General features: G+C 41.4%; 1 protein-coding gene across 2 annotated transcripts in view; it reads left to right on the plus strand.

The window, feature by feature from the left end:
• AFF3 (AF4/FMR2 family member 3) overlaps positions 1–26,870 on the plus strand; it is a 328,498-nt gene that overhangs the window by 177,966 nt on the left and 123,662 nt on the right. For both annotated transcript variants that reach the window (XM_029998967.1, XM_029998968.1), the window contains exons 5-7: positions 14,484–14,570; positions 20,160–20,196; positions 26,413–26,464. In XM_029998967.1, coding sequence (XP_029854827.1) covers positions 14,484–14,570; positions 20,160–20,196; positions 26,413–26,464 — 176 coding nt within the window. The remainder of the gene's footprint in view (positions 1–14,483; positions 14,571–20,159; positions 20,197–26,412; positions 26,465–26,870) is intronic.

Raw genomic sequence — 26,870 nt, forward strand, 5'->3', positions numbered from 1 at the left:
AGCTTTACTGCTACTTGGCATTAAAGGATTAATTTGAAAGTACAGTTTTTATCTTTTCTCATCTCACTTTATAACATGCTCTGTCTTAAAACTTCAGCCTGTCTTGCGCACAGGTATTATGAGTGTTTCTATTTGCTGAACAATTGGCAAAGCCCCTGGCAGGCCACTCTGCTTTGCCTTGCTGTAACCAGAGTTCCCTTTGGTTGACTTAACTCAGCACTGGGGATGGCTGAGTTTGTACCACTGGTATTTTTTATGCCTGGTATTCCGAACACGGAGTTGCATTAGTTGGGTCACCTCTAGATCATCGTTTCTCCTCTCGACATACACCGGTTGGATGCCGTTGCCTTGCCTGTGCAGATTATTTTAAGCTGCCTGGCATAGTTCCAGGATCCCATTTTTTTCACACAAAAAGCATGAAATGTTCATGATTACAGTACTCTTTTACCATTGTAGTAATCTCCAACTGCCTCTGTTTCATTTTGAGGGTGTTCCTTATTTGTGCTTTTATTGCTGGTAGGGAAAAAAGCTCTATGTCGTGATCTTTCTTGTGATGGGATTCTATGTACACTAAAGCTTTGAAAGATATATCCACTGCTTTGTTTTACTAAGAAACTTTTTCAAAGTAAAAAAACAACTGACCTAAAGGAGTACCTTTAATCAACAGGGTTGAAATCTTTCCCTGGGTAGGAAAGTCACTGAAGGCTTATGTGGGAATTAATTGATACATAGACATTATGCGGACCTTCTCATTGCAGTAAATTGCAGTTTGATGGTTCTTATGAAGAGAAATCAAAATAAATTAACATTTGGTGCCACAGAACAACCTTTCATGACTTTTAATATTTTAAATTTCCAATGCTAAGGCAGCTGTTCCTGATTCCCTGCTCTCTAAAAAATAAGTAACATAATTAAAAAGTGGTAATGGTATGTCCTGTTTCCTTTTTCTTTATGTATTACTTTAATTTTTCCACATGATTTCTATGAGGTTAAAAAAAATATATATACAGCCTCATTTTTTTAAATGACAGCAAAAGAATGTTAATTTTGCTGTAAAGTGGATAAGTAAATCATGTGTAGTTAAGAGCTCAAAAATAAACAAGCATTTGTAACCATCTTACTTCCTTGCGTGCTTCTGTCACAATGCAGCCTATAATTTCATAATCACCTACTGTTTGCTGGCAAACATCTTGAGGAATGTTTTAGAGAGTTGTAAAAACTTTTGTTAGCATCATTTTTCATAACATTCTAGCTGTAAAACCAAGCTGTCTTTGTACTGAGAGTCTGGTACAACATCAGTGGAGAATGCCTAGAAATGGTGAGGTAGTGTGATACGCTAATCCATGTAGGCTTTCTGTGCATACAGGTGTTTCATCAGTAAAAGTTTAATTGTTTCATTACCAGTCTACTTACAAACTGTTTCAAAGATCTATTTATTTTTCTTTCCATTAATTTAATTTGGTTTTAACCAATTTAGACAAATCTAAATGTATTTGGTTTTAGTTAAAGTGGTTTAAAACCATTACTTTTTTCTAATAGATGCAAATTTCTTATGCAGACAATGCCTACAATAATAAATAAGATACTAGTGTTCCTCTGCTTCTTAATGAAATAAATGGTATAATGGATGAAGCCAGAACACGTGCTTTAGGAGCAGAGTTAAGGTTTCAGTGTATCTTTTCGTACCTTCTACTATTTTTTCCAAGTGGAGTCGCAGAATGGCATTGTCACCCTCGGTACCATTTGTGCCTGGACAGGGATTTTCCTAAGGGATTTTCTGACTCAAGAGTCTTTCAACCTTAATTCCAGTTTTATGTGTTTTACCTCGTAATAATAGTACGGTACTTACGGAGATTACAAGGGTGCTGGGATGCTTAATTCAGGTTTGCAGAATACCTTGCAAATGAAAGCCAGTGTGTACAATAAGCACTAAATATTGTTTCAGGGCTTAAAGCAGACAGAGCTTGAGACAAAGATAGCTTTGAAGAACCCACTTAATATAAACACTAGATACGTGTGAATTGCACATCTAAAGAACAGTCTCCTTCACTGCTCCACGGGCATATTTGCAGCTTGAGAGAAACACAATTTAAAATCAGTTTTAACAAGAAATGCCAGATTGCCTAGGGACAAGCGGGGCAAACAAAGGGGCTCTCCCTGCCTCCGACAGCTTCCCAAAGGCCACCCCATGTGTAGGCGGAGAGAAGCGGCAAGTGCTGTTTTGTGCTTCTGGCACTGGCTCCTGAGAACATGATGGTGAGTAGCGGCAGCCCGGGCGGGCTCCCTGCCTGTGCATAACGCCCTCGCAAGGTCTCCCAGAAGCACCGTGCTGCTGGCAAGCCGAACATTTTTCTACATAGCAACAAGGGACTGGCCTCAAGCCCTCTCCCCACCCCTGCCAGTCTTTCCAGGGTGCAGGTCTGGATCTTTTTTCTGAGGCTGCCGCAGTAGGAACCTGCAGCCTGTGAAGTGCAGGGACTGTGACTGTGCCAGGTCCGCAAGCAGGGGCATTGCCCCGTGCTCACACTCTGCTTGGCCCCATCACAGGACTTCTCTCCTATACATCCAAAACAACCTGCAGGTTAATGTAAAAACATGGTCTGTTTGTACCTGCTGATTTGTTGCTTTGGCTCTGCAAAACAGATGAAAATTATTATAACAGGAGCCCAGTGTGCTCTGCTTACCAAACCCTTTACTGTGATGCAAAAGGCTCTGATTATCTGCTTTTGCCTCAATAAGCCATGCAAAGACTGGAACATAGCAGCAGGACTTGGGTCTTATCACTTTCCAGGCTTTATTTTTGCCTTTGCTCTCAACAATGAAGCCTTCAGCCTTGTTGCGTTCAGTTTGCATTGGCCAGGGTTCACAGTGTGCACGGATGGGGGTCTCAGAAGTGCTTGATGGACTTTGGATGGAGAATGAATCCACTGGGACTTCTCTCCTAAATTCCTCAGCTATTTTGAGGAGTCTTCCAGAACATGTTTTCTTCCTCTTTTCCTATCCCGTATGCTTTTGACACACATTTTGGACAAAATCCTTCAAAATCAACACGGGAAGATGTCAAAAAGGAAAGGAAATCACCCATCTAAAATACTGTCAGATGATCTTGTCCACAAAAGTTTCTGTCAATTCACAGATCACTAAATTCAGCAGTTCAAGGTGCAGTAGTGGTTCTGAGGAGGTTCAACTACATGTTTTATCCTTGGTAGAGGATAAAATATCCCTGGTAGAGAACCTCTACCATTGCACTGTGCAAGCTGTTTTGTGAATTAGTTTTTTACTGCTGATTAAGTCCCAAAGCTATACAGTAATTTATCTAAGAGGGACTATCCTCTGAATCTCTGCCCACATGTGCTGGTATTTTTACCACTGTAAAAGTGAACAAAACCTGCTGCTCCTGGTAACTTCTGAACAAAATCATAGCCTAAATATGCACAGTGCCATGTACATGCTACAAGATAGTGCTCATCCCAGAGAGAGTTATAACCTACATATACATATAGGAATTGGACTACACATGGGGAAAAGGAAGGGCTATTAACTCACTTTTCCAAGTGCAGCAGGATCTGGCCAGCTTTTTGTATTGCAGAGAGCCTTGGAGCAGGCCCATCAGCCTCTGGCTCTAATACCAAGCCCCGCTTTGCCACCTCGCTGGATTTTTTCCAGTGTGGGTGGCTGATTCTCCATGAGAGTCTGGGTTGTTTGCCTGGGGAGCCCTGGAGGGAGGAGGAGGGTGTTTACACCTGGCTTCCACTTCTGGCCAGGGCTCATTCCCCGGGCCCCGGGGTGAGAGGTTGGTAGTATGGAGACCCTCTTTTGTCTATGCCTACCAGGGGAAGGAGGGCATGTGTGTTGCTGAAGACAACAGGAGGCAAAGAGCCACCCTGGGTAGTGGCTGTACCTACACAGACCTGCTGGAATACTGTTCTGCACACCCCAGTCCCGACTTCAGGGATCAAGGCTGGGCACCTGATGGAGAGCACCAACGGCTCTCCTCTGCTGTCCAACTTTTCTTCCAGGCTGAGACAGAATCCAAATGTGACTTTTTAGAAGAAAAAGATGATAGCCAGCCAGCTAACCTTCTCACTACCCACAACATTAAAACTGGACAACCTGATACTGGGTTGTCTACACGTTTAAGGAAAAAAATTTAGATAATCACAGATGACCTTTATGGAACAGCAGTGTCTTCTTAATGTGAAGGTCAAGCCATCTGCTTGACTCTCATCCTGATATGCAGATGGCCAAGGTACAGAAATGTGGAAATGCTCTCAGATTTGGAGGTAGAGACATAACCTAAGAGATGGTCTAAGAAAAAGTATCAGGGCAGCCTAGCTGAAATAATATCACTGCCAGGAAGTCATCTCTGAATTCTCCCTCAACTGGTATGTGTGATTATAGCAACTAGAGAGGCCCAGCACTGATCAAAATCTCTGTGCAAGGTGCCATACAAACATGTAAGAAATAAAGCTTTGCTCCAAGGGGCACAAGGCCAGACTCAACCCCAGCAGTTGGAGGCACTTTAGGACCGAATACAGCAACCTGGACTCCATCTCTAGACAACATAGCAAGTCACTTCCAGAGGGTGCTCTAGATCTTAGGTCCACTGATGTGCCCCATGCTGGAGTCTATCTTTCTGCTGACTATAGCAAGAGTGTAAGGCAGATGCCTTTATCGTGTTGACCCCTCAGTTAAATCCCCAAGGTTAACTGTGATGAATCTGGACCTTATACAGTCAAAAGCAGAAGGGGACAACTATGGGCGATAGATTACTGATACATAAGGAAAGAGCAAACTTTTGTTTCTATCTTTTCTAAAACACAATGGAACATCCCTTTCTCTTAATCACTGCTTTTGTGGTCAGTACCTAGCATTCACATGTGAATACAAATGGTTCACATGTCTTCTTGACTTATAAAGCCTGTATTGAGAGCCATAAATGCTAAGGATTGTGATGGACTGAAAAAGAATTTCCAAAATAAAGAACAAGAATCCCACTTAGGTACGTTTTAGGTGTGAGTCTGAATGGTGTTATTTTATCACCCAGTCTGACTAGCTTTCTGACCTGTGTAACAAGCCAGATAACAGCAGCCACTCTCCCCTGTTTTGAGCCCATTATCTTGTATTTGGCTGAAACATATCATTCAGAAAAGCATCCTTTCTTGTTCTTAAGACTTCAAGAGATGAAGACAGGCATTTCTGTAGCACTGCCAGCTCATGAGATGTGTTCTTTTTTTCCTAACTTCAATTTTGCTTTTTGTCCTTCTATCCATTGGCTCATGATACAAGAAGTTAGTGGGTTTCATCTTTTTCTATTATTGTGAACTGACAACATTTTCCACTGAGACCTATTTGGACATTTTGTATACATGGACTCCTATTAAGCATGAACAACCTTGATTTTTTCAGTCATCTCTTGCGAATCCTGTTGAAGGTTGAGTAGAGGTTCTGCCTTTACCTTGGGACACTTGACAGTTGGCTACAAATAAGTTTTCTAAAAGTCATGTTAGAAGGTTTTTTTTCCCGTATGAAGATGCTCATGCATATCAAGCATAGTAGCTCTTAGTCTAACAGGGCTGATGTCTGTAAATATCTGTGATCTTTTTTTGTTCCTTTTTTCACCTTCTCAGAATTTCCAGCATTTTGGAAGAAGTGTGGTCAAAGAAACAGGCCATTCCAGCATTGGCCTCACAGTTTTACTGTACTACTTGCTTCTCCATTTTCAAATGCACAATGATGGAACGAGCTCTTTGGGCAAGAGCATAAGATGTTGCGAGATTATTTTCAGTTGCTTGTCATCTGGTGATCTCTAACTCCTTTCTGGGTCCAGTGTCCCAGTCTACCAGGTATATATGGTATTCTTAATTTGTGGTCATCAGTTTGTCTGTGTTCAACTCTGTACACCTCTGTACTCTTGGCTGAACTGGTCTCTGTCAGCTTCAGCTATCACATTGTGGCACTGTGCTACTTCTAGAATGGAAACCATCAAGATTTAACATCTTTCTGTCAATTCAGATCTAGGAGGCACACGATGCAGCCCTGAGAACAGATGGTTGAATTCACAGACACTGAAGCACGCAGTGCTACACTGATTTCTTAATCTCATTCAGAATAAATGACTTGTGTATGAACAGATTCCCCAAGTTGTCAGAGCATCATAAACAAAATTGTTTGCTAATTGTAGTCAGCCACATACATGCAAGGTTGTCCAGGAAGGATTTACAGGCTGCTTTGTCTTGCAGAACCTCTCTGTGCTACAGCAGGGGAAAGGGAAGGAGAATCCCTGCCTTGATGCTCAGCTCCACAGTCTGAGGTCCCAGCCTGGTGTAATTTTCACCTGTAAATTGAGCACATTTCATTTAATATCATTAAGAAACCACAAGGCTCTTGGAGCTACACTTTATAGAGCCACATCTGACAGCAATTTAACTTTTAATGCTTTAATTCTGACTTTTTTTCTTTCTATGGTCTTTTCTTACCCTCTTTATCATCTTTTCACACTGACCAAGAAGTTTGTTGTAGTAGCACAGAACAGAAGCTTTCTTCCTTCTTGTTATACTTGGCAGCCTTAGCAGGTACGTTAGCCAAAAGACATTCTGGTAGCACCTTAAACCTTAACCCAGAGCACAAGGTATTTACTTCATGTAATGTCTGCCCGTAACTTGTGCACAGAACACACAGGCACTACTGTGTTACTCATAAGTTTGTGAAGCTTGAAATACTCAATCAGCTGGCTGAACAAGCTGAGCTAAAATTATTAATTCATACCCACTGGTGAATCTCCACTGTAGTTGCACAAAAGAGCTCTTTGTACGAGCCGACGGGTTCCCAGGAACCAAGTAAGTCTTTATGGTGACCCCAGTCCTCTAAAACTGGCTTCAGGAGTATGAAAGACTGGAACTAAGAACAAATTATGCCAAACTGATGACCTGCTATTTCACGTTCTGTCCAGGGGGTGAACCAGGACCACTAATGCACCTATCAGAAAGCTTCCAGCCTCCCACAAAATAAGAAACTTGAAAAATTTGTCTTGTTTCAAAAAAACCTGGATTTTTTTCCCTGCAAATCTTGCTTTGATGACCTCCTTACATTTAGCAGTGTAATTTTGTCTGGAACAAAGGGATGTTTATATTAGAACATTACATGCATTTGTGGCAAAGGTATTTCAGTATTGCTAATTATTTACCGTGACGGAATTTTTGTCTTCTCCAAACCTCAGATGTTTTCCTTAGTAAATGTGTCTGTTTTTTAGCTTTGGGCACTTTTTTGTCTGCTCCTTTGTCCGTATTAATACAATTATCCATCAAAAACAGGGTAAGACCCTGACCAGTGTCCTGGTCTTTATTTTCAATAGCCTTTGTTTTAATTTCTTGAAATGTTTCCAGAGCAATCCTGAGGCCACTACCATTGCTTTGTTAGCAGACTGCAGAATTAACATACTTGTTACAATCTCTGAAAATGTCGACTATGTGCATTTTTTCATTATTATCTGAAATCATGCAGAGATCTGGACCTTGAAGTATCCTAGGTCTTTTCCTTTACTCTTTCTCCTCCCCCCACTCCCAAGAGGCAGCTATTCATCTTCATTAGCCACTTCTGTTAGCTTGCTGCCAACTGAGACTAGAAAACTAGCCGCATCAGTCTTGCATGGCAATTCAGGAATTAGAATCCACAGTCCTTGGGTGCAGGAGGTTAATGCACTAATAAAGATTGTACCTTGATTAACCACATCATCTCAGCTTGCCTAGGCAAGGCTGGTTTTCAGACAGTTTGTCATATCATATGGCCCAATGCATTCATCTAAAAACACAGCTTCTAAGCTAAGAACAGATATTCATCACTGCAACTAAAGGAGAAATTTTGTCCGTTGCTTTTTCTTTTTTTTTTTTCATTTCGGTGAAGATTAGTTAAAAGTTTTTAAGGAAACCCTCTAAATTCTTTTCTATGATTTACCTGTAAAGGGACATGTTCTTCCTTTCCTGATAGAGATAAATCTTTTTGTCTTAAATTCTGATATGAGAGAGTGTGGCATGGGTTATACCCTAATTAACACTTGCTCTTAGAATCAAACCACATTTCTCTTGGGTATCCATAGCTTCTTCTGGACTTATAGGTTCATTTAGTCCCCCCAACAATGAATAAAAATTTGCAAGACTCTTTGTTAAAGAATTATAATCATGCAATGAAGGACCTAAATAAGTCAGTTTGATAAGTAAGCAGCTGTAGCCGCCTTTTACATTTATCTGTCCTAGATTGCTGAACCTTGACTAAATGTTGCAGGTTATTTGCAGGATGGTTCCACTAAAGCAGAGATAACGTATTCCAAACAGAAACTTATTGCACTGGCATTTGTGATTTGCTGTAGAGTGAATTGATCCACAGATCACGTTGCAAATGTTCATGATTTGGAATGGTTTAGTTCTGTAGATACCAAATATCTGGAGATTTAATGCTGAACACATTCTTTAATGCTGCAGTCTGCAAAATCTCTGACCTTCTCCCTTTCCAAGGGCCTAATTTCTCTTTTTTTCTCTCCCTCTCCCCAGCCCACAGGCACACGCACACACACACACAGAGTCCTGTTTCTATCAAGCAATTTCATTGCAGACCATGCAGGTCTGAAGAACCAAGCACAGCACAAATGACACAGTCACAAGCTACACAGTTACCTTTATTTCTTTGCTTAGAACAAAAAAATTCCTTGACAAGCACTCTCCCCTGGATTGTCGTATATCTTTGGATGTTATAGCGATGAAGCCTATTGAAAGGAATTCATATTACAGAAAGCAACAGGGCATTTGAAGGGTCTTGGGACTGGAGCCAAAGGGGAAATGTGGTAGAATGTGTTTTGCAGCAGATTGCCATGAAAAAAGTGACTCCTTGAAATCATTTTAGCAAGAGTAGGGGATACAGAAGAACTGCTGACTGGGGTTCAGCACCCAGCTTGGCATAAATGGTGTCCTTACGGCTATTTCAGCTGCATGACAGGGAGCTCATAGTAGTTCCCTTATTTCATCCTTCAGTTAGGGGGTGCGTGAAACCATGTTTGTCACTTTTCTCAAGTTTAGAAAGCCTTTTGCGTCATAGGTGACATAAATATTAACTGTAAATTAAAACCTGCCCAAATAAGTGGATGGAAAGGAAACAACAGAAGCTAGAAAATCACAAGATATTTTGTTGGGGGTGGTGGTTCTGAATAACATGTCACCAAAAGGATAATGACGAAATAAAAGATGCTCAAATGAAAAGAGGAAAATTATCACGTGCTCAGTGGAAACTACAGGGCTTATGAGGAAGAAGAAAAAGAGTTAAGTAGGTGTAGTTTGGATAAGTGACATCATAAAGAAACAAGAAGAAACAGCTTTATCTTTCTATTTTACAGGTGTATATTTGAGGTTTGGGTTAGAAAAGTTGCAGCTATAACAGATACTAGAGGAATCAATTTTTAAAAAAGAAAATTTGCTTTTCATATCATGGGAACCTTATCATAGTGAAATGTTGTCAGCTTCAACATAGTCTCCAAAAGTTTCAGTGTCAGACTCTTTGCTTTGGCTGTTTGACACTAAAATCATAGCCATGTTGTCAGCTAGTGGCAGTGTAGCCTCACTGAACTGAAAGGGATCTTCGCAAACTGACAGCAGTTAAAGAGAGAGTCTCCTGTGTAAAAAAAAAATATCTATTTTATGAAGACAGGAGAGTAACTGGATTAGACATTCTCAAACTGTGTCCTGTGATCACTTGCTAAAGGGTCTTGGAAAGCTGTGCGTTAGCTTTGTGTTGCCTTGACTTCCAGCTGAATAAATATACCTAATGCTTCCCTAAAATCTGCATTTTAGTGTAGGTAACTACAAAGAGAGAGCCTCTGCGGTCCCTGTGAGCTAACCAGCAGAGTATTTGCAAAGGAAAATTGTGTCTCACCAATCTCCTATAATTCCTGCAACATGTCAGTAGAGCAGTGGATGAAGTTGAGCCAGCTAAAATAATTTTCAAAAGGTGTTTGACAGGGTCCTTTATGAGATGCTACAAACATTTCTTAAATCATCATCTGTGGAGAGACAAAATATTATGAATCAAAAATTGGCTAGGTGAGCACAAGCAAGGAGGAGGATTAAACAGTCAATTTTCTTAATGGTCTGATGATAAGTTCTGCTTTTGGCAGCGAATGAACAGCCAGATAATACATGTGGCTAGACTTTAAATCTAGATGATACTGGTCTCCCTACTTTTTATTAATTACAATTTTTCTGAATCAGTTCAACCATTCCTAGTATCATGTGCCACACAGCAAGATTGATGGCACTAGATAAATAGCATTGCCTTAAGTCTAGAGTGAATACTATTATTTACCTCTGCATGGTACTTTTCCTGAAAAATTACCTACAAGCTAGGGTTAAAAGCCCCAAACAAAACACTGCCAAGCAGTCATTAATCCAGAAGAAATGTCTCGTTACTTAATTGTTGCTGCGGAAACTGAATTTGGAGCAAGGATACGCAATACTATAGATTTCTTTATTTGAAGGTTTTGCCTTCAGTAAGAAGAAAAGCCAAGTTGGCACGTTGACTAAGATTAACTAGGCTTGGACCTTTATAGCTTGTAAAACTGGACATTTATGTATAACTGCTGAAAACTGATTTATTACAGGTGGAGGCAAGTAGAGTTGTCGAGTTGTAGAGTTACAATATGCATGTGAGTGAGATGTGCCATCACCACCACTGCAAAGATGTCAGTGTGTAACATTGCAACCCTCACAAGGAGAAACATGTGTTTAAAAAAAAAAAGGGGAGTCTCAGAGCCACCCCTCAGTCTTGTGCATCTGGCTGCAGGAGGAGGAGGGAAGTCATCGTCATATCAAACAAGCTGCCCTGCAGTTGGGCACACGTGCTTATCCACATGTATTTTTAAGCAGTCTAGTCAGGGCTTCCTTCTTTGATCCAGAAATCTTTGTTTTCCCTGCTTCTGGACCCCAAATGGCGTCTCAGTGCTTCCTTTAATTAACATTCTTCACGACTTTAAGGTTAACTTAATCAAGTTTGGAGAAAGATCTAAATTGGTTTTAAAATAGACCATTATCTTGTAGTAGCTGGAACATTTTCTGGTGCCAGGGGTTTTGGACCTATTTTCTGTTTGATTTATGCTAAAAGAAATCCTTGCTTTTTTCTCTTTCTAATTTCAAAAATCTTTTATGTCAATCAATGTTGTAACACCGATTTGAAGGTGCTGAGGATCTTAAGTACATTTTAATTTTCATCAGTCCATTTGAAACATTGTTTTCAGTCCAGTGGGTGCCTTATGCCAATTCTGCCAATCCCAAACTCCAAAGACAGGCAAGTTAGCTGAGCAGAAAAGAGAAGCTGTGCATGAAAGTTTATTTTAACAATAAAAGTTGAGTCCTTTCTATTTAGTTAGCTAGTTGTCCTTTGGGTTTACATTTTCAAACATTTCATACCATGTACTAAAAAAAGATCTTGATATAATCATATGTCACCAGTAGTGCTTTTAATCTCACTCAAATATCTTCAAATAGAGTCTAAAATCACGAGATTTGGCACACAGGAACATATTCTGGATTTGTTTCTGCTGGACCTTGCAAAGTGTTGACACTTGCTGGACACCTAAATCCTTTCTCCTAATTTTTGAGATTCTGTTCTTAGCAGCCAGAAGGAGACTGCACATAGCTTAATATTTCTCTTTTCAAAAAATATTTTATTATGTTTAAATCTTACCACTCCTCAGTGGTAGTTTGGGGTATTTTTCATGTTAGTTTTCTGATTTTTTTTTTTCTGATTTGATTTCATTTTATAGTTGTCTGAATTCCAAAGGGTAGTGATAAATACACTATATGATCACAACTCAAAATATTATTCTAGTAAATTCACATTCAGATATTCATGATAATGGCAATTATTAACCCTGGCAAATATCAGTGGTCTTACTAAATCTTTGTGTCAGAAAGGGTTATGTCAAATTTAAATTATGTAGAAAGCTTTATTATATACCACAACTCAAAGTAAAAAGGAAGAAGAGAAACTAGCTGAAAAAAAAAAGACCATTAAGGCCATTTTTCATTGAAGTGTGGATGAGAAATAATCTTGCAGAAAAGAAGAAATGAAAGATTTTGACATGTCAAAAAAAAAGGTCACCCTTATTTTTAATCAGCCCTCTGGTCCTTTCCCTGGATGAAGGCATCATTGTCAGACTCGGGCAGGCAAGGTGGGAGGGAAGAGGTCTGCTGCTGTAACAGATTGGTTTCTGCATGCCGTATAGCAGACTTCTCAGAAGATGTTTCCCTGAAGATGACAGTGGGGTCAGCCACCATATAACCTGGAGGAACGGCTTCTTGGGCGAATGGAAATCATAAGTACTGAATAGCATATTTCACAAGTAGGGTAACTTTAGGTCAAAGCCACTAGACATTCCCAGTCTGGCTGCCCCGATTCTTCAATTGACAGAGATAACTTAGAGCATTGCCCTTCAGAAGAAAGGGACACGTAGTTCATTCCTATGCATATTTTTGGGCTCAGCACCTCAACTTGTAGGCAAAACCACTTTGTTTGGGAATGGGGTTTTACTGATGGAAACACCTTTAGTCTATATGCACAAATCCCATTTTCTAGAACGTAAGCAAATGGTCCTGTAAGGGAAAAGCAAAGAAAAGCAGGTGAGAAAGTGATACTTCTTTAGAGCACGGCCTCAGGATTAAATGTCCACATTGCAAATCTCCTTTTCATCAATTTATTTACTGTTGGAATATTTCTCAATATGTAATTCCTTATTCTTTTGAAAACAATAGCACATGTGCCGGGCAGTTATAGCAAACAACAATCTGGTTGCCTGTGTTTTTTGTTGCCTGAGTATAAAGCACTTACTGTATATTAAAAATTACTATATACTGCTATTGCCGGCACTTATCAGATAAGGAAGTCATAAGATGAACAATCTGCCTCAAAGAACTGAAAAGCAAAGCAATTCTGATACTGAAACTGCAAACCAGATGATGCTCTGATTAGAGGCACGCACGTAGATTACAGAAGTATAATAAATCATGTAACTTTTTAGCCTCAAATAAAATAAAAGAATGCAGTTTTTATTAGGAAATAAACTGTTTATCAAGAATGCTTTAAAGGTGACATTTATTACTAATAAACTATGGTGAAAGGGCTGATCCTTTCATTGGCAGAACAGCCAGAGACTTTCCTCTATGTAAAAAATGCCCCAGCTCAGTCCGTGCCGGGTCAGGAAGCACTTCCATCAGCACCGACGAAGGATGAGCAAGAGACTCACCCGCACCTTTTTTCAAACAAGAACATTTTCTTTTCTCTTTAAAAAGGAATGAGTCATGGAAATGTAACTCCAGTATTATTTTGGGACTGATCGTGGATCTCAGCACGACTCCTTGGAATATCACTGAGAAACAATTCCACCGTCAGCTAATGGTATCAAAACCCAGCAAAGCACCTGCCAGGCAAACTCGTGATAGTGTCAGCGAGCACCCTGCTTAGGCAGGATGTTATTTGCTCTTCAGCTCTTGAGACTTACGAGCTGACTCTTCAGGGTTGTCACGCTCCACGCTACTTCTCATATTAATTCTGCTGAGTTACTGTGTACCAAATATTATGGCTGTTAGTGCTGAACATGTCAAAAAAACCATGTCCATCCTTTAACAGCCTGCACTAAAGAGGAATATGGAGCCTCTCTCTTAACAAACTTCTTGTCTGAAGTGTTTAATTTACACCTTCCCAAAAGCACCCATGCTTTGGAGACCAACTCTTTCAGGCTTGAATGATAATGGTGTGTCTGCCTGCTACCTGAAGCTGTGTCAAGGATGACTGCATACAAGTCAGGTCAAGCTATGTATGTCTCTTAGCTATTAAAAAATATCCTTCAAAACAACACAGGGAGGAGACAAAGGTGGAGTGCAACACACCTTGTTTAGGGCTTGCCACATGTCTGTGTCCTGCAAGGCACAAACATGTTGCAGTTAGGAACTTATTCAACTCCTTTACAATGACAAAAGCAATTTTAGGAATTAACCATTGAGCAAATGTTAAGTATTTATTATTCTGACCTTGTCTATGAAATCTATTTCATGATTAGTCCATAGTGCGTACCCATTACTTGGTCATGAACTGAAATTTCTGTTCCCATACTACAAAAAAAAGTTTTTCTGTTAGTCTCACCAGCCAGAATATGTTGCATGATTAAAATGTGGTTGCAGATTGTCAGAAAAATCAAACTTCTTGCACTTAAGATGCATTAACTATTCAGGAAAATGAAACGGTGCTTGAGAACTGCTCTCAAGAGTCTGTGATAAAAATCAATGTAGTTCATATGTTGTCTAGATTATATGTAAACTGGGCATTTCCTAGAAGCTGCAGTAACTTAAATATTCCACTACCCAGACACTCTTGCTACTGATATACTGTCACTGTCTCCTATTCCATTGGCTTTCTAAACACAGTTTGCGTTCAATATTGTTTTTCAGGAGATGACTCATTCATGGCCTCCGCCACTGTCAGCTATTCACACACCAGGAAAGGCAGAACAAAGCAAGTTTCCCTTCCCAAACAAGGTAAGACAAGCAACACTACATGATGTAGCATGGTTCTACATGAAACCATGCTTCCTGCACCTCAAAATATGTCCTACGTGAGCCCTGACTAAGCATGGGAAGTCTCTGGGCTGAGGTTGATGCCATGCCAGTGACCTTCTCCATGTGTGTGCCAGTATCCCCTGCCTTTTCCCTGCTTACAGCCTTTGCAGGGCTACATGGTCTTGTTTCCATATCTCCTGGCAGCAGCACTGATGCTGGTGTGTGGGTCATGGGCTCCTCACCACAAGGCAAAACCGCAGGTGTCCCTGATGGGGTGTCCAGGTGTGGTGCCTTCTGCGGGCACCTGCTGAGGTTCCTGACTGATACTTCAGGGCACACACAACTGCTGCGAGTCAAGAAGCTCCTGCTCTCATCCATTGCTCCTGCTTCATCTGGCTTCACTAGCTGAGATTTTTGCTGAAATCGTTGAGGTCTGAGGTGGGCTTTGCTAATACACTGGCCTCTGTAGTTGGGGCCTGAGGAGTGGGCATACATCCCCTGCCACCAGCCTGGCTTCAGGGGCAGCTTTGCTAGAGAGGCAGGCAGCCCAGTGCCATGATGCCCAGAGGGGCCACAGAAGTATTTGCCAGGGAAGTATTTGGTCCCTCAAAGGACCAAGGCCACTGGTCCTGCTGATGGACCCTTGCAACAAGCTCCACTATTGTACGTGCATCCCAGGGAGGATGCAGTGTGGCATGGTAAAGCTCATTGGCACGAGCTTGGGGAAACCACATTATCGATACTTCATAAGTCAGGAGGGAATTAAATCAGCTATCCTATGCAAGAGCCAATAAAAATTTCACATTGTATCACCATATACTGTTTATACGCCACAAGCATATTTCATGAAGTGTTCAAGCTTGAAAGATGGTACTGATGCTGTTTATAGCCTTTCTCCTGTTAAAGCAAGCTCCTTTGGTAACTTTTAAGTCTATTCTGCAAAATTTAGTGCAGGGAATAATTATAACCACAAAGCCAAGAAACCTTCAAGATTTGCCTACAGTAAAAAAGCTTTTCTGTGGATGAAAGTGTCATGATTTTGAAGTACCAGGGGTGTAAACCAAAACGTCTCTGGTATGTTATGAAAGAAAAAGAAGGAAATAACTCACTTTCTATTTGCTCATTGAAGGCAGACAGCTGATTGAAGATGGTAGGCGGGCTAGAGGCTTGTTATGTTAGAGTAAGTCCCGTAGAAGATAGGTGGATCAGCAGCTTACAAGCAGGTGAAGTACCCAGATATGGATGATAAAAACGAAGTGGTGCTTGCAGCTCTGCAGTTTTTGCCATAATTATCATCACGTGATGCGCTTGCATGGCACGTGTGCAGACGTGCATGGGCAAGGTATGCACCTATCAGCATATCTGTGTGGTCATCATGAATGCACTTTCTCACAGCTAAATGTATTGTGATAAATACAGGAATAGGAGAACCACAGACCATAGGACAAAGATATGTGAATAATGGTTGATATTGACTTTCTCATCTTCTTTCTGCCTGTTGATCCATCTCTTTGGGAAATATTCTAATAGTTTGAACTGCAGAGCTGTTTCAGAGATCTGCCATTCATTTTTAAAGAGCCTTTTCTAGGTGGTTTTCTTTTCTCTTACCAAAGTAGAATTTGCATTTTATTTAGGCTTAGGATGAACAAGATTTCATCTAATAATACATGAGCATACTTTTGTACACATAACAACATCACAACTGTATTGTGGCCTGGGTGGTCTGCACAGTCAGAAATTAGAGTGCTTTGTGTGAGATGGGGAAGTACCTAACATAACTCACCAAAGTCCTGAAAAAATCCTGCATTACTGGCCATAGATCATGTTAATTTTAGATACCACCTCCATTTTAAATATTTTAAAATAATTAAAAGCTACTTCTGTCACTTACTCTCAATCTGTACAGTCACAGACTTTAGAAGGCATCTGCTTTTCAGACTTCAAAATGCAAAGAATGGTTTCCTAATTTTTCAAACTTTTTTTTGAAACATTCATAAGCTAGCTATTGCTTTTCACAAAGTGTGGTGTAAAATCTTTGTTGGATCTCATAGAGGATGTCTCCACAACTCTTAGGAAGCTTTCCCACAGGTAAGCTACGTAGCTGTCCCAACTTGTTAAAACCTAAGGACTACACCAAACTGTTGTTGATCACACATTATTCAGATAAATGGGCCTGTCAGTTAAGTAGTGGCCAAGGTCAGCAAAGAGGCTAAAAGGCTAAATTCAGGGCATCAGCTTCATCTCTTAGTTCCAAGCGATGCATGGTACCGTGAATTCATTTTCAGGCTTTATGGCCATGTTGAGAGATCAGTTCAGTTCATTTGCAATGACTCTTCCAGCCAGAGAAGCAAGTAGGCTGCGATCCTTTTCAACAGAAGACAGTTCCCAAGTGTAAAGGTACTTATCATTTTGGGAATGAGAAAAAGAGAAGCTTGTAGGACTCCTGCCCTGTTGCAAAGATGCAAATCATCCTTACTTTCTGTCTGTGAAAACTGAGTGTCAGCATCATTAGTTCCCATACATGCCACACTGCTTTTAACCTGCAACTCAAGTAATTAGTGCTCTGACAGCTTGAAACTTGAAATTTATTAATTAGGCTATTAAAGTTGCAAAGGCCACAGCAACTATAGCTAGACTGGCTTTGAAATCTGTCTAGTAATAAAAGCTAAATAACTAGGGTTTATATATCACAAATATAACAGAATTGCGTATTTGAAACTGTGCATGTGGATGTGTCCATCTATATAAATATATGCTCAGTGGATAGGGGGGATGTATGTGCATATGCTGTACCTGTATATGAAATCAGACCTCATTAACATGGGAGGTCTGCATTAATGCACAAGAATGGAAGGATAGTCCGGGTCAAGTTTGACACGTGCGCTAGTGCCCAATAGATTTCCCAGCACAGTGCTGCTGGGAGAGCACATTTAGGGAACTGTCCTTCATGTAATAGAGGGCATAAAGTTACATTTCATCCTTAACTTTGAATTTGCTTTCTCTGTGGAATTAATTTGTACTCTTGAATTTACTAGGAAGGGGCAATGACAGTCTCTTTATTTCTTGTTTTTCAAAGCTTAAGGATAATTGAATCAGTGTGTGATATGACAGGCTGTGTGTGCTTTCCTTTCTCCTATCTCTGTCACACTTTGTTATGTACAAATGATCAGGCATTATTTGATTGTAATTTTATTAAAAACATCTTAATAAATAAACTTTAAATGAATAATTAAATTTGGTAAATAAGAGCTCACTTGATGCTTGTGCGAATGAGCTTTCATGTTCAGGCATTAATTCTCTACTCTTATGCGGGAAAAAATGCTGTTAATTCTGCTGCCTGCTTTGCTCTCTTTCTTCATTTTTACTGTGATTTCATGTCTCAAAAGTTTGATCAGGTGTTTGATTTCTAGTTATGTGTATGTGATATTATGGGATCAGCCATCATTTTGTTATTTGAGAATTAAGTTATCTACTCCAGCAGAACTGGTGTCTTGTCACAAAACTATTGGGTGATTATTCTCAGCAGAGGCTAAGTTAACATAGTGATGTTATTCTTTACGTGCTCAATTCATTTACTTTTTCCTTTCTTGTTGATTTTAACAAGCTGGAGCAAATGCACTAGAAAATAATCTCCAGAAGTGAAGACTTCACCTTTGGTTTTTAAGTTCCATAAAGTTGTATTTTTTTTCTACCTCAGTGGGAGTGTTCTCTACTTCACTATGTGATTTTTGTAGTAGCCTTTATTGTTAAGAATAATTTGTTGAGAATCAAGACACTTATTTTAAAGAATCAGTTAAAAGGAAAAGTGAAAATGTTATAGCTCATATGTTTTGCTGATGTCAAATTTAAGACTACGCAGAGCCAATGGCAGAGGTAAGATGCTGTGCTAGGCAGTTAAAGTGGGGGGTGCATTCTTCCTGAGGTTGATGAAAATGTAAAAGAGTGAGCGAGATCCTTGTTTAGCAGTTTCAAACACTTTTACAAACCTGAGGGTATTTCCATCAAAATGATTGTATTCCTCCAAACTCCTCTAGGTACATAAATTCACTATTCTGGAAACTGAACATGCTCTAATAGCCTACTTTTATTGGCAGCCTGGTTGGCTACTAGAATAGCATTTAAATTCAAGTGTATGTGTCACTACATCACCACTGCAAGCTGATCCTAACTTCTTAAGATTATATTCAGTCACCAGAAAAAACCAGGCTTTAATATCCCTTCATCAGAAGCATTCACAAAAAGCTGAGGCAATTTGTCAAAAGTAGACAATTTCAAATTATTGAGAAATTATTGTCTGCATGTGAAACATGGTACAAATCTTTTCATACTGCAGTTGAAGGTAGAAACTCTTAGGGCTTGCCCAAAAATTTGATGTCTCACATTTCAGATGTGTAGGATAGCAGTGAATTGCAGATGTGTATTCTAGCATAAAAATTACGAATCAAAGCCATGCAGTCTGGAGAGCCTTGACTCCAGAGTAAATGGCGCAGATCGAGGGGATTTGACTAGCTGAGCCCTCGACACCCCAGTGCCTACAGTCTAGCCAACCTCCATTTAGAGACGCCAAGAAACTCTTGGGGCCCCAAACCCCTGAGGCATGCTTCTCAGTGACTCAGCAGCAAAATCTCAGCTCAGCGGAGTCGGAGCATCCTTGAGCTCTCTGGGGACTTGCAGCTCCTTCCTTGAGCTGTGCATTTGGCTCATCGCTCAGCCTCTGTGGACCAAGGATCTGGTCCAGCACCCGGTTCCTCACTGAGAATGACCGCATGTGTTGCTGTGGGTGCCTGGCCTCTCCGAGCACTCTTTACTGCAGTTGTCACTGCAGCATGTATACGAGGTGGTGTTCCTGTGTGTGTCTGGGTTATTCAGAAGCAGAGTGACATACAGGACATCTTCCCTGCTGTCATCCATAGCAAAGTGTTCTTTTTTTCCCTTAATTTAAATATCTTTTTGTTATAGTTTATATCTGTATTTCCCTTCTATTTATAGGCTTCTTTTATATTTTTATGAATGCAAACGAATTCTCTGAGTAAAATATGTGAACATTTGCACGTGAGGAAAAAATGCATTTTTTATTTATTGCACCATATTCTTAGATATTGCGGTTGTGATACAAGGTTGACCTTGTAATCTCAGGGACCCAAAACTAAAGTCTGTATTTCCACTCTCCAGTGCTGTCAATATCACCATGTGAAAAGGAAAGACCAGCTGTGCTACTACCTCAGGAATCCAATGGTCCATGAAACAATATTGGTCTTCCCTCTGTCTTCTCATCTAAACTTGCAGAAGATAATAGACGAGTTTTGGCTGATCAATAAATGAATAGTGAGCAGGAGAGTCGTAATAGCTATACAAGGAATTGCACCATTAAAGGGTTGTTTACAAGCCTTAGAATTAATGGATTTTCAAAGAAATATTGGATTTATTCTTGTAATTGAAAATTACTTTGAAACTGAATGAACAATTAACAATGCTGTTTGTATCATTAAGGTAATGTTCAAGCAAGTATTGCAGCTAAAAATTGCTGTAAAAATAACACACTGTACCTTTTTTATATTATTACTGTAGGAGTCACAACAGGGATCTACAGGACACAGCAATACAAGTAAGTACCAACTCATTTTCTGGTTGCATTCGGTGGAGGGGATGGCAATGACTATGAAAAGCAAGTGACTGATAGAGTAAGGAACCAGTAGCAGACTGGGACAGCACAGAGCCTCAGCAGGCAGTACTCAGCTCTGGCCAAATGTGGAGAATGGAATTGAAGGGTTACCATCAAAATGTTAGCTCTTTTTGGTGGACTGGGAATAACAAAAATGATTCATTTTGTTATGGCCTTTTCATTATGTAGATGAGAAAGACTAAAAGGGCAAGAGAGTGGCTTTTTTAGAAAGCCAGAAAAGAGCTGACCTAGTTGCATGGCCAGATCCAGACTGCCAGAAAATTCTACAGGAAGACTTGTTATCATTTATCTTTTGTAGGTAATGGTATATTTTGTGGCTATTGCACAGTAATAAGCTACATAAATCCTGCCAAACTAACACCAGATCATGTCTCAAAGACCATACGGCCATGGGTCTTTTTGGCTAGCACTGTGGGCAGGGGAGTGATGTGTGCTTGTGTGGCTCCTTGTTGGGGCTTTTCAGTGGACTCCAATTTACAAATCATTGTGCAGATCAGAAACACTTTAATCACATTTAGTTATGGGAAAAAACTTAGCAGCTGTATTGAAAGATTGAATTGTTCTGCAAAACAAAATATTAATCCTCTCCCCTGACACCTCTGACTGTTGTTAATGTTGTCTTGCATATTAAATATACATGATCCTATCCTGCTCTCAACACAAAATCACCTCAACCAAAAGAACTATTTTGCTAGCTTCCTGACCTGTCAGCCAGCACAGAGCCCTGTTTGCAAATTACAGGGCTGTGACTGAAGATGAGCCGGTAGGTAGGGCTTTGAAAGTGGCTGGTCACCCACTGCATGAGGAAGAAAACATCCAGAGAGACAAGGCTGGGAGATGTAGGCTGCTAAAATGGTGTGGCTCTTTGCTGGGGAAAGGTCGGCATGCGGAAGACAATGTTGTGAAGAAACATGCAGTGGTGTCACTTAATTGCTGGCATCGGTTTGATATTGCTGCAAGTACCAGCACTAAGGAAATAATAAAAGGCAAAGGGGATGAGGTTCTGTCAGAAAATAATGAATACAGTAATGAGAGAAGGAAGCACAAAAGGGCCGTAATAGAGAGGGCTATGCAAACACACGCAGAGTCACAGGCATGACAAACACACCAGCTGAGCTGAGGGCTTCGCAATGACATCAGAGGCCACAGTGTTTGGCCGGCTTTGGTCATAGTCTCATTTTGAGTATTTCCTTCTTTCAACACTTGAATAAAACAGGTTGTTCTGCAGATCTAATGAACCGTGCTTTCCTGTGGAATAGGAAGTCAGTCCTACCTCCTTACAACTTTCCTCTGCTCCTTACTCCAGTGGTCTCTGACCTCACTTTACTTCCCATTCGCCCATCTGCCCTCCCACGCCACTGTACCTCCAGCTGCTCCTTAACTCCTCATTCATCCTGCTCAGCAAAATCAGCATATATCTGCAGCTGGGCTGGAGCTGCACTTGGTACTCCCTGGCTGATGGCAACCAAACCAAAGAACAGCTGAACCCATGCAGAAACATTTTCTTCATTGGTGGCAAAAGTTAGGGTCGCTGTCAGACACTTTTCCTAATGTTGCAGAGGGAATTTGACTACCTCTGAGACCTGTAACTGTGAGGATTCCTGTTGAGATGCTGGAATAAGACATCAAATAAGTCACAGTTAGAAAGAGACGTAGACCTTACCAGTCCTGTATGTCAAACTCAAAGGAAATTCGGGAAATAAAGGATTTGGATGTGTGGTGGGTTGAACCTGGCTGGATGCCAGGTGCCCACCAAAGCTGCTCCATCATTGCTCCTCCTCAACTGGACAGGGGAGAGAAAATATAACGAAAGATTCGTGGGCTGAGATAAGGACAGGGAGGGATCACTCACCAATTACCATTGTGGGCAAAACAGACTTGACTTGGGGAAATCAGTTTAATTTATTAACAATCAGATCAGAGTAGGATAATGAGAAATAAAACCAAATCTTAAAAACACTCTCCCCCCACCCCTCCCTTCTTCCTGGGCTCAACTTCACTCCTGGATTCTCTACCTACCCACCCCCAGCAGCGCAGGGGGACGGGGAATGGGCATTACAATCAGTTCATCACACGTTGTCTCTGCCACTTCATTCTCCTCAGGGGGAGGACTCCTCACTCTTCCCCTGCTCCAGCGTGGGGTCCCTCCCATGGGAGACAATCTTCCATGAACTTCTCCAACGTGGGTCCTTCCCATGGGCTGCAGTTCTTCATGAACTGCTCCAGCGTGGGTCCCTCCCCAGGCTGCAGTCCTTCAGGCACAGACTGCTCCAGCGTGGGTCCCCCATGGGGTCACAAGTCCTGCCAGAAAACCTGCTCCAGCATGGGCTCCTCCCTCCATGGGGCCACAGCTCCTGCCAGGAGCCTGCTCCAGCGTGGGCTTCCCACGGGGTCACAGCCTCCTTCGGGCATCCCCCTGCTCCGGCATGGGGTCCTCCCTGGTCTGCAGGTGGAGATCTGCTCCACCGTGGACCTCCCTGGGCTGCAGGGGGACAGCCTGCCTCACCATGGTCTTCCCCACGGGCTGCAGGGGAATCTCTGCTCCGGCGCCTGGAGCATCTCCTCCCCTCCTTCTGCACTGACCTGGGGGTCTGCAGGGTTGGTTCTCTTACACGTTCTCACTCTTCTCTCCAGCTGCCATTTCTGTGTCCCCTGCAACTTTTTTTCCTTCTTAAATCTGTTATCCAAACAAACCCAAGACAGGATGTGAGAAAATGCTAGCAAATGACTCTATGTGGGAAAGAAATCTAATGGTCTTGGTACTGTGTATGAACATCTTCTGAGTCCCAATTAGCTGTTATTTCCCATTGCACCATACCTTCTTTGGAGTGGCTCTTGAGCCTGTCATTTGCAATGGTTTTACTCCAGCTGCAAACATTGTCTTTCTCATCGATAACATTTGCATTTCTCTCATCCTTCCCCCACAAGGAAATCGAACCATTTACAAAGCTGTAATGGCTGAAGTTACACTGCTTTGTCACAATAAATATTATTTATCCCTGTTGCCCAGAAAGGGAGACTTGGCCTGGTCAGATTGAGTGATTCACCCAAATTCCAACTCAGAGGAGAGAACTCCTCTGGCCACCCACTATTCAATGGGGAAGTCCTCCAAAAGTTTATTTGAAATTTATTTTGAAATGATAGAAATCTGGACACATCTCCTCTGCTTGTATCTAAAAAAAGATCAGGATGGGAGTTGTGTGAGATGAGGTAGAAACTAGCAATGAATTCCCAGCTCTGTGGCTAAGGAGCTGAGGACTGATGGTTTCCACTGTGTGTTTCTGGAGGTGTGTGTATGCATACACACACCAACACACAGACACACACACACACACGTCCGCACCCGTTTCAGGAGACATACACAGTGCTTAGCACCTGAAATAAAGTGTGCTAACAGCAGCCCCATAGTGAGATGAGTAGCATATTCCTTGTCAATTCCAAAAAGACTAAGAAAAGCAAAGGATGACACAGATTTGCCCACAAGAAGAAGCCAGAGCTAGAGAGGATTTAGCAAGTCGGCAAATGCCAGCCTCCCACAATGGTACCTGCACGCATTTGGCAGGTTACATGGAAAATGGAAAGCAAATCTTAGTCTAGCCAAGAGTGAGTGTGAAAAAAACATGTTGTTCTGACAGGTAATTCCCTTTTACATATGCTTATCCAAAAATCTTATCTGTACTGTATCTGTGACATTCAACTATGCTTAGTCTATACACATTTTTAAAATTTCTATGATTCAGTCAAGTGAGAACAAAGTTGATAAGAACTGATAAAGCATTAATGGGCAGATTTTCTACTCTGATAGGCTGGACTGATGCGTTTCTACCATCTGTACAGGCTTCGTCCTCCCTCTCCACACAGAAGTATGTTAAGTGACGATTAGCATAAAAGCAGCTGCAAATGCTTACTGTAGGATAATTCATTAATATCCAGTTTGGCTAAATCACAGAGATTCCCTTTTCTCTCTCCTCACAGTACTTAGGCTGTTTCCCTTGTTGCTGCATTAACATACATTGCTGAAAGTAGAACTGATGTGAACTCTGCTGGCAAAGCACTCAGGAATCCATATTCCCTCTCACACTCAGACAAACCAGTGTTCATGGTAATAATTCATCACTTATAAAAAGCCTAAGTTACAAATAGAAAATCTTTGAATATATGCCAACTGTTACTGTTGGTTTCTTGTTCCAAATTACCGTAATGCAGATGAGCTCCAGGGCTCCAGGCACCCTAAGGCTGACAAACATATACAACGAAAGCAACAGTTTTCTAGCCAGCAAGTTCATCATCTGGATATACTTTCTGAGGTCTCTGCTAAAAGTGAAAAGTGACCTAGAGATTATGGAGTGGATGTATTCCATCCATCCTGTGTGGATGCCCTGCTTGTGCCTAAATTTTACGTGCTGTGCCTAAATTTTATGTGCTGCCCTCCTACAGTAAGTGCTTAGCTTCCCTAGAGATCCACAGAGAGGCAACAGTGTTTCTGAAGTCATCCAGAGTTTCCCCCATCGGGTTCGCTAAGGTTTGGGCACCTGAATTGGGTAGACGCAAACCCTTCCAGAGGGGAGGACGAGATCTAAAAGCACGACATTAAGGTGTTTGCAAGACCCAGAAGCTCCTCTACAAGACACCCGCTTCCAGAAGGTCGCTGTCTAGATTAAGTCCTTCACCTTGCTTCTGTACAGCAGCTGAAGGACACTGGTAGCAAAACCCTGCCTCTTCTGAAGGGACAGCAAGTTTTCCAGAGGTGCCTCCTACAGCCATCGCTGGCACCCCAACACTGTATGGATGGAGGGCGAGGACTTTGTCAGCAGTAAATGGATGATACGTAATGCTCATGTGCATGGAATAGGTTGGGAGCTGATCCAAAACCCACTCAACTCTAGTCAATGAGCAGAAAATCAGACAACACGGAAACAGCCTGACCAAAATAAGCACTTCTCATTTTTTTTTCTGAAGGCACAGGTGGATTTTGGTTTAACGAACCTCATTAAAAGGTAATGGAGAAAAACACATCTATCAGTAAACCAGTCACACTCAACCTCTGCGCCTCCTTGTCTGCTAGGCAACATAAACTCATGTGTAGACAGCTATTAGCATCCAGCGACACACAAGAGGAGCAGCAGCTGCACAGTTGCTAGGTCCAGAATTCAAGTTCAAGGTGATTCAAGCAGAGTGTACCCTGTACATCCATGGTAGAGCTAAACAAAAAACTTACACTGAAGTGCAGCTCTCTCAGGTTACTCAGAGAGCAATAATTACAACATCAGCCTTACTTTTGGGGGGGGCAGGAAAGGAGGGAGGAGGACCTGGCCTGACTTAGCAGAAGGAGTACCACCCCATCAGCTAGCAGCCTGCTTCCATGGTGTCTGTGCTATATAACTAAGTTGTGTTGGGCAGATATATGATTTTGGACCCAAGAAGGGGATCATCACAAGCCAACATGCTGTGCCAGGACCCATGTGAGTTGTAAGGAAGTGTGAAGAGGCATCCCTTGGGCCTCTGATACTTCTCAAGCATGTGGGTACCTGACTGTCCCTGGGGTTGAGTGCCTAAGCCAAAATACACAAAATACACAAAGGGGGCTTTCCTGGCCCCCACTTACAGGAGCTGAAGATCGGATCCTTAATCTGACAAAATGAATGTGAACTAAAACATCCATCGGCAGAGTTGTGTCCTAATCACTGCCTTACCAGGTGCCGCTGATGCTGGTTTGCCTTGTGAAATAATTGTATGTGAAGTAATGAAATAATTACTGTCCCTGGAGCAGGGTTTTTGAGCATGTGCATGTTGGATGGGGCACACTCTCAATAGCAGAGCTGTAGGGCCCTAGAGAAATCCTTTCCATTGCTCCAGGGTCTGCTATCCCTGATAAAGCTTGTGACCTCTAAGCAGCCTCTCTTGTGGACTTTCCTTGCCTGACATTTCCAGAGTCCCTGTGGCAGTGACAAGAAAAGTCAAGTCAGGGTTGAATCCCCACTCGCGAATGCTCCAGCAGTGCTCCTGCAGCCCTGTGATCGGTCTGCAAGGGTGGCAAGAGTGGTCAGTGTTAGTAATGAATAAAGCGTTGACGTGTCTCATCTGAGCAGTTTCCATATTGACCCATTTCTGATGTCATTTTCTTCTTCTCTTTTAAAGGGAAAAGTGATGTAGAGCCAAAGAGTCCAGAGAAAAACGCAACCCATACATCGTAAGTCACTTTTGCATTTAAGATCGGAGAAGGCAGCTGTGTTTTTATCAGATTTGTTGGGCAAAATAGAATTTGTTTGTTTTCATTAAGATAAAGCTCTTTCACTGATGCTTTTCTTAAAACAGCTTTTTAGATAATGACTAAACATTAATTATTCCTAGAACTTTTGCATGCTAGTAAGTCAGAGATCTTTCCAAGTGAAATGGTTCCATATCACGCTGAATAGATATGAGAAGATTTTTGTGGGTGTGTGAGGCTGGCCTTTACAACCTGACTTCAACGTTACCTTAATGCTGCCGGAGTTTGTCACACTTGCTAAAAAACATCATGTCACATATGCCTTTGATGTACTGATGTAATTTTAAAAGACTGCAGTCTGCAGCTTTGACTCTGAATTACTTGAAAT

The sequence above is a fragment of the Aquila chrysaetos genome, chromosome 23 (genome assembly GCF_900496995.4).
Source record: "Aquila chrysaetos chrysaetos chromosome 23, bAquChr1.4, whole genome shotgun sequence".
Lineage (NCBI taxonomy): Eukaryota > Metazoa > Chordata > Aves > Accipitriformes > Accipitridae > Aquila > Aquila chrysaetos.